This window comes from Piliocolobus tephrosceles, chromosome 8 (assembly GCF_002776525.5).
Source record: "Piliocolobus tephrosceles isolate RC106 chromosome 8, ASM277652v3, whole genome shotgun sequence".
Classification (NCBI taxonomy): domain Eukaryota; kingdom Metazoa; phylum Chordata; class Mammalia; order Primates; family Cercopithecidae; genus Piliocolobus; species Piliocolobus tephrosceles.
Window position 1 is genome coordinate 110,272,905 of NC_045441.1, and position 9,052 is coordinate 110,281,956.

The 9,052-nt window shown below is 40.2% G+C and overlaps 1 protein-coding gene across 2 annotated transcripts in view; it reads right to left on the bottom strand.

Moving 5' to 3' along the window:
• Window positions 1-249: 249 nt before the first annotated feature.
• Window positions 250-9,052, bottom strand: part of CTTNBP2 (cortactin binding protein 2) — a 164,208-nt gene continuing 155,405 nt past the window's right edge. For both annotated transcript variants that reach the window (XM_023228243.2, XM_026454312.1), the window contains exons 22-23: window positions 7,893-7,994; window positions 250-1,374 (exon numbers count right to left, since the gene is read on the bottom strand). In XM_023228243.2, coding sequence (XP_023084011.2) covers window positions 1,129-1,374; window positions 7,893-7,994 — 348 coding nt within the window. In that variant the 3' untranslated portion in view covers window positions 250-1,128. The remainder of the gene's footprint in view (window positions 1,375-7,892; window positions 7,995-9,052) is intronic.

The following is a 9,052-nucleotide window of genomic DNA, read 5'->3' on the forward strand; positions in this document are numbered from 1 at the left end:
GACAAGTAAATGATTCCTGGTACAATCATACTTCTTTGGTATTTATGAAAAAGAAGATGTTTTAACCCTGAGCACCCAATTCCTGGTGCTCCATTTAAGTATTTAAGATATTTCTAATAGGGTTGAATCTAGTTGTGAAACACTAACATGGAAGGCAAGTTTTATGAGCATTACTAAATTGAACACAAATTATCTGTTGCATAGACTACAAACAGCTATAGATAAAAAGTACAGCAAAATGATTTCACTAAATCAATATTTTATTCAGTGTCAAAGCATCTTAACTGAGTTGTATTAGTAATTTTGTCTGTAATTTTAGAAGTAACACTTGTAGAAAATATCAATTTTATTATCAGTTGTGCTACTAGAAATAATATTGAAGGAGTTAATTCTGAATTAATTTATTCATTTATGCAGTTATTTATATCCACTTAGGTACAAAACTTTTGTAAGAAAGATAACACTTTTATTGCATTATAATTTCATATTTTACAGGAGTCATAATGCAAACTCATAAGCATTAATATATACATGATGCTACCAAATGGCAATGTAACTACTAAGAGATTTAAAACATAAAACTAGAATTTAACAAGCAAAATACTTAATATGGCTTTTAATGGAAAATAACTGTTTAGAAATGATTTGTTATTGCCCCATTCTAGTCATTCCCCATCAAGTGAACATAAAATTATGATCTCCATTTAAAATGGTACATGTTATCTAAGCCAAAGTTATACATTTTGTAGCATGTATGCAGTATGATTTGTGGACTTCCTTAAATATACATACATATATACAGATATACAGATATACAGTACACAGTTCTGTTTTAATACCCCTGAACATCTTGATTAAAACTATTACAATTTTTTCTATTATAAAACTACTTGAAAAGTTGGCATAACTTCTTGATATTGAAGTTCAATCCTACGGAATTTAAAAAAAAAACAACAACAAAATGTTGGTTATAAATACATTCTTTACAAAAAAATTGAATAGTGGTCCCGCACTCATAACTTATATTACAGTGAAAACATTTTATCAATTTAAAGGTATTTATATCTTGTTGTCCTTGGTTTCTGTGTGAAATAGAGGAAGTTAATAGTGAGAATATTGTAGGCAGGCCTATTTGTTAGGTTTGTCTAGGTGTTCATTTTTGTATAAGTTCCAATTCTCTTCTTTTGAGTTGTTGTTGATTTCTATTTGCCTTGTATTACTGCTGCTGCTGCTTCTTTTGGTGTTCTGGGAACACAGGGTGACTTTACTTCTAGGAACAGGAAGAAAAGATTTAACTCTTGAAACACCCAACTCAGTCTTTGATTTACTGTCGCTGCATTCAGTAGTTTGATGGCTGCTGAGAGGACTGACCTCCTGTAAGAGATGAGAAACCACACAAGTTTATCACATTTGCCATTGTCACCAACTTCTCCTGTTATGAGCCCTACCCCTGCCTCCTCTTTGAGCAAATGCGCAGGAGTTTCTAAAACTATAGGTTCTCATGAAAAATCAAAAGAAAATGGAGAGGAGAAGCTCAGTAATTAATTTCCTATAGACATACTGCATGATTTTCATTAGTCCCTGTCTGGTGTTACAAAATGCCTAAATACAGGAGGCAGTGAATCAAGTGCTAAGGCATTGTTCTCCTTACCAACAGAAACTTCACAAAATTACAGGCATGAGGAAATCACCAAATTGGAGTAGTCCAATTTGTAGGTAGCTCTACAAACTGTCACCTTGGGTAAGTTCCCTAACTTTTCTGCCTTCTACTTTCATGTCTTAAAAGTGAACTATTACTCAATAATCAAATAATCTGGGGGCATATAGCAGAAAACATAAGAGAAACATCCTTCCCTAGCAGAGCCTACATTCATCTATGATTAGGTTGCTCAAGATCTTCCATACTTGGAAGCTGCATGTATCTCCTTTCTCTAGTGTTTCAGAACTCCTGTGATTACCTGGTCAATGTCTCGTTTTGCCCATGAAGAATCTGAAAGCTGGATAGGTAAGATGATTTGCCCACAGTGAAAGGAGTGGTGAAGCTGGGACAAGACCTCAGGTCTCCCAACTTCCACTCAAGGTGTTTTCCCCTATATTGCATCAAATTCTGCAAACTAACAAACATGATATGACTCCTACTAAGTGAGCTACTCCGAAAGTCTCTGAAGGAGTTGACCTTGATAACTTCCCCTCTTCAAAGGTAATAATGCAGCCAACAGCAATATAACCATTAAAAGATTTAAAACAAAACTAAAATTTAACAGGAAAAATCTGACTTCACCTGGCAGTTGCATTCTCCTGCGTATCGTCTTACATGACATTGGAATCACCTGGGGGAGCTTTAACAGTCATTGACTGGGCCCTATTACCAGAGATTCATATTTAATAGTTCTGGAGTGTGGCACGGACATAGGATTTTTAAAAATCTTCTCTAATATGTGGCCAAAATTAAGAACCCCTAGCTTAACTCCTCAATATCCTTTTCCTCCACTGACCAATTAAATCAGGGGGTCCCCAACCCACGGGCTGTGGACCAGTCCATGGCCTGTTAAGAACTGGGCAGCACAGCAGGAGGTGAGCGGGGTGAGCCAGCATTACCACCTGAACTCCGCCTCCTGCCAGATCAGCAGCATTAGATTCTCATAGGAGTGCAAACCCTCTTGTGAATTGTGCAAGTGAGGGATCTAGGTTGCCCAGTCCTTGAGAGAATCTAATGCCTGATAATCTGAAGTGGAACAGTTTCATCCGGAAATCATACCTTTTAGCCAGGTCCGTGGAAAAATTGTCTTCCAAGAAACCAGTCCCCGGAGCCAAAATGGATGGGGACTGCTATCCTAAATGGTAGTATTTTTCTTAGCCCTCTATAAGTCACACATTGGTGATCTTTCCCTTCAGAGTATTTCAATCTCTAATTAAATACTTCCCCAAATTCTTTCTTTAGCCTTCATTTATCTCCTGCATTTCCACCCCACTAATTCACCTATATGTCTAGTCACACTTAAAATTCTTTCTAAAACTGTATTTATTGCATTTCCTTAATACTACTCATTTCTAAAGCCTTTCTGCTTGGCGGCTCATTACTGGTTAATACTGCTTTCCCAGTGAATTTAGCAGGAACCCCTCAGTTATCTTTAGCAGCTGCCTCTCTCTCTCCTCATCAACCTAATCCAATGTTACCCACAAAATGGGCAGAGAATTATGGCTGTATCGGTGCAAATAGGAAGGTAAAGGATAAGTCCTCACTAACTGCAAGGAACAAGTCCCAAACTTTTAACCATGTCACTGAAGTTCTTTTATAAAGTTTGGCTCCAATCCCCTTTAAATCCCATTTTTCCTTTATTTCCCTATTAAAGTCCTAATTCTTTAAAGCCCAATACAACATGTCCATTAAACTACTCCTAAATTTCTGAAGTGAAATCTCTTGGTGTCAGATTTCTAGACTCAGCTAATCATAAATGGAACAGCAATGTAACTCTAATATACACTTGGCTAGAGGTTTGGGAAAATATAAACACACTGAAACATCAAATATGTAATGGAGAATAAAGAGGGGACAAATCCGGGGTCCAGATCACCTGCATTTGCAGGGAAAGGAAAGAGAAGTCTAGACTGCAATAAGCTAGCTTAGAAAGGCAAAAGCTTCCTGACATAACAAAAAAACAGATGGGCTCCGTTTTAACTACGTCCAAGGAAGGCTGGAAAAAGGCTGAGCTACATCTGGTGAGGGGACACATCCTAGTCCATCCTTGTCACCTCCATGTGTAGTTGATGGTATGTGAAGGGTGAACCTGCTTAGTATGTTCTGCTTTTGTTTTGTAAGGATGCTTATGCTGTCAAGTTACCAGAAAGAAAATGAGAAGTTATATTGCTTGTCATGAGTTGGATGGTGATGGAGCCACAACTGTAAAAACAGTGCAGGTACCATGATCCAATCTCATTTCTCCTAACAAGAAATTACTGTTAAGTCTGCAAAATGGGACTTAGTCATGGGCCAATTACAACTTGTAATTTGGTCTAACACACCAGCAAATTCAACACATACATAGTATTCGGAAAACATGAAATATGGCATTATAATAAGGATAACAGCTAGTTGCTACATAGAATCCAGTGGTGAGGGGAGTTGTTTAATTTTGCCATTATTGTCAAATCCAGAGTTAAAGCCATGGCCCAGAGGAAGGAAAGGAGACATACACTGTGTTCTAGTCTGTTTCTGTACCTGCAACATGATGGTGAGGGGAGTGTACCTTCATGGTCTGAGGCAGGAAATGTCCACATGAAATGAAGCACCACAGTGTGGTTTTGTCAGTCCCTGGAAGTGTGAGGCTAGGACGGAAGGAGGTAGGATGAGAACATGGAGAATCACGAGGGCTTAGTGTGAGCCATAGCAATTCAAGGCCAGGAGTGCAAGAATAGAGCAAGTGGCCGATGCACAGCGTCCTGACTGAAAAGTACTCCTGACACCCTAGAAGTCAAGCCTAGGGAAGCAGCGGAGTTTAGAACAGGAGAGTTATGAGTGTTTAATGCTTCCTGGGCCAAAACCCCCAGATTATCTGTATTAAATGTATAACGTTGACTATCCATGTTGCTGTGCATGTTAGACTCAAAGAGAAACTAATTCGTATAGAAAGGCACTGACCTAAAGTAAGTTTTATTTAGCCTTAAAGAATTGGTAAATCAGAGCAATTCATTCAGTGAAATTCATTCAACACACAGCATCTACTAGAAGCTAAGAAGATGCTATAATTCCTCTAAGGTGGGAAAGTAGGGGGCAGGAGGAAAAGAAAAACATGTAGGGAAGGTGGCACTGGGGGTGAGTCTTTAAAGAGGCACAGGACTGTGACAGGTGAAGAGAGAGGGTTCTATGGGGAGGAGTACAGAGGGGACTAGTAAATTACATGTGAAAAAGGAACGTGTAAAAAACAAGATACATGAAGGCAAATCAATCCCTCTAAAGATAGATTTGGAAAACAAGAAATGGGTGGAAAATGAAGATGACTGATCAGGGCTATGTTTTAGAGTAGTGGGTGTCAACCCTGGCTGCATGTAAGACTCACCAAGGAGCTTTAAAAAACCCACTGTCCAGGCTTCCCCTCAGACCAGAGGATGGGGGGAGAAAAAAAACCTCAAGTGGATTTCATGCAACCAAAGATGTGAACTTGTCCTTTCAGAGGATTAGTTGGGATTTACATAAAAGGAAAACTTTTTTTTTTTTTTTTTTTTTTTTTGAGGCGGAGTCTCGCTCTGTCGCCCGGACTGGAGTGCAGTGGCCGGATCTCGGCTCACTGCAAGCTCCACCTCCCGGGTTTAGGCCATTCTCCTGCCTCAGCCTCCCGAGTAGCTGGGACTACAGGCGCCGCCACCTCGCCCGGCTAGTTTTTTTGTATTTTTAGTAGAGACGGGGTTTCACCGTGTTAGCCAGGATGGTCTCGATCTCCTGACCTCGTGATCCACCGGTCTCGGCCTCCCAAAGTGCTGGGATTACAGGCTTGAGCCACCGCGCCCGGCCCAAGGAAAACATTTATTAGCATTTGTTCTTCCTGTTGATTTAAATTTGTTTTTAATTTAGAAGGCCGGCTAAATTAGTAAACCCAATTACGCTCCCTTACTGTTAGAGTAGTGAGGAGTTATATTGTGGCAAATAATAAAGATAAGTTACTCATTTTTGTTTTCCAACGGAAAATGATGGTTGCAGGGCCCCTCGCCAATGGAGGCATTGCCAGCCTTCTGGCCATGAAGGAGAAAATGATTTCAACTAACCCAGGGAGCTCTTACCTCGAAATGGAGATACTTCCTGATAACAGAAGAAACTGGGCATCTAACCCAGAAATACCAGCTCAGTAGGAGAAAAGGCATGAGCCAGCCAAGGTTTCAGAAGGCTGCCAACAGTAAGTACCACTTTGCCCTCTGCTGGCAGTTTCTGAGAAAAACATCTTCTAGCTCTGAGGGGTGTCTTCAGTGGGCAAAGGGAGAGAAGACTAGGAGGCAGTGGTCCTGATCCCCACATCAAATTGTACATTTAAACAATAACATAGGTTTTTCTTTGGGGGGGGGGTATAAGAGCCCATATAGTGTAAAAGGACTCGTTTTAAAAAAGATCTTTTAAACAAAGTTGCCCAGAACTTTGACTTTCAGTACTACTTTATGGACAGTACCTTATTGTAGCAATTCAATACGGTCACGTGACAAAGAAGTAGTGGTATGACCATGTTTCTCCATTAGACATTTAAAAAGCAGTCATTCTCTACCAGCCAACAATATTTTTACACAAGAAACTGATCTGGGCTTATGAGGAAGGTGGCTCCTCTTGCTAAGATCCTTCCACTGACCATGTTCCACAAGGAATCCTAAATTCTTGGGTCCTAGAGACCGGCCTCCAGTCAAGCACAGCTCAGGGCAAGCCATAAATACAGGGGGAAGGAGTTGAGGCTTTAAAGATGGCAAAGGAATGGGCCCTGGACAAAGTGTTTTCCAACCAGAATGCTCAGTGCTGACTCCAGGTCACCTCAGGTCATCCTCCAAATTTTGCTGGGCTTCTAAATTGTTCCCAATTGAACAAAAAAAGGCAGACATTATGCTAGCGTGAGTGTGAAAGCCATGCTTTTCTTCACAGGACATCATGTTTAATATTTTGTATTAGAGCCCCAGCCATGCAAATTCCCACTCCCATACCTGCTCCCCCAATGCATGCAGCTCACACAGTTCCACATGGAATAGCCAGGATCAAAACCTAATGAAGCAGTGAGGGAGCAGGGCTGTGGGACCCAGTGCTGCTAGGTGATCAGATAAGGCTTAATAACTTCATAGTCTCACCATGCTTACTTTATAATCCTGCTGTCTGCGCCACACCCTCCCACCCACACACAGGTCTTTGTAAGCCACCTTGGGAGTAGATGAGAACAGGATGTGAATGGCAGTCAATCAACATGGTTTGGTGAACAAACCATGTATTACGAAAGTCTGCATCCTCACAATGTAACTAATGAGTGAGTCGTTTCCTATTGTTTCTGCTCTCCCAGGAATACCATGCTGTGCCAGCTCTTGCCATTTATTAACCAACTGATAATGGTGCAGTGCTGTAGTCACGGAATCTATTTCAAAAGGTTAAGGAAGTCTACTGGAATCCTGGTTCTTCTAGTTGCCATTCAGATTTGTTTTTAAAGTATCACTGAAATGTAATGCACGTTATAGAAATTTTTTTGCAACGCATTAAGACCTTTATGTTATCACTCAGTGCTTTGCTTTGTTATAATTAACTCTAATTTTCTAAAATACAGGAAATCTTAAGAACAACCAAGATGACAGTTTTGTTACCATAGTACTCCCCTCATCCACAATTTTGTTTTCTGTGACTTCAGTTACCTGTGGTCTGGAAATACACAATTCATAAATGTTCAGGCCATTCTAAGTAGCATGAGGAAATCTTGCACCATCCTACTGTGTTCTGCCCAGGATGTGAATCAACTTATCCATTCTGTTTACATTACCCACCCACTGGCCACTTAGTAGCCCTCTAGGTTGTCGGATTGAAGGAATATAGAGTATATAAACTTTGGTTAAGGTTCAGGCATCACCTGATGAGGCAGAACTACTGTATTTCTAGTTTTGTCATATACAAATGAAAAAAAAATGGAGATAACAGACACCCAAATTTTGGAATCAAATAGAAGGGAAAAAAGTAATGCTTTTCTATGTCATTTTTTCCCAAGATACTCTATAAACACTCTATTTCTAATCTTGATAAACTGATGAACAATTTTACCTTTATCCTATTTTTCAGTTCTTAGCTTTGGTTTAAAAAAAAACTCTATGATTCACACTGAAAGATGATTTGTGAAGTCAATTCCATAGCAATCATCCTTTGCTCACTTTGGGGAGAAAGGGACACTTACCTTTTGTGACACTGGCATTCTCAGATTATTAATAGTTGCTGAAAGTACAGGGTTGTTTCCAGAACTATCAAACATCCTTAAATCATCCCTGGAATCAGCAATCTGGAAAATACAGAATTTACCCAGTCATGTCTCCACAGTCACACTGTGCATACTCAAGGCACAGCTAAATGGTGGAGAAACCACAGCAGAAGCGTTACTCTTATCCTCCTCCCTGCCCCTCAAATCCTGAACTTGTTCACATGAAAGACTTGAAGTCTTCATGTAAAACTGACAGCAAATGCATGAGAAACATCCTCTAAGGAAAAAGAATCCATTTAAAAAGTCAAGTCATTTTGCAAGTAAAGAAAGGATATAAAATTTGCAAGATTTTAATCATCATCTTTTCCAGTGGATATATATTTTGCTTCCAACACAGTTAAATAAGATAGTGAATTCTACTTTGCCGTGGATATTATGACGATTCAAATAAAACACAGTTGAGTGTTTCAGGGGAAGCTGAAAAAGTTACAGTCACTCAAAAGGCATCCATCAAGGCAGCTCGGTGAAACGTGCTGCAGATACCAGAGTGCCAAAACAGGTGGAACTTGATGCTGTCCATGTTTTCTCTGAGATTTCAGGTCACTGGTTTCCATATTTGGCCTCAAATTTCACAGCTTAAAGATTATGATGATATGCATTATACAAGCTAATTCTTTTTCTCATTTGCAAAGAAAGTTGTTGCTTGGTCTATAACATAAGTCTGCTGTGATGCTTGTTATAATTTTCTTACTGATAGATGACTGATATGCCAAAGTTAGGAATGTGGAAAGGAAAAAGATCTGAGGAAACTAAAATTTAGGCTTATATAAAAAGCTGCCCTGGCTGGGTGCAGAGGCTCATGCCCGTAATCCTAGTACTTTGGGAGGCTGAGGCGGCAGATCACCTGAGGTGAGGAGTTCAAGACCAGCCTGGCCATCATGGTGAAACCCCGTCTGTACTGAAAATCCAAAAATTAGCCAGGAGTTGTGGTGGGTGCCTGTAATCCCAGCTACTCGGGAGGCTGAGGCAGGGAGAACTGCTTGGACCCTGGAGGCGGAGCTTGCAGTGAGCCAGGATCCCACCACTGCACTCCAGCCTGGGCGACAAGAGCAAAACTCTGTCTCCCCGCCCCACCACCC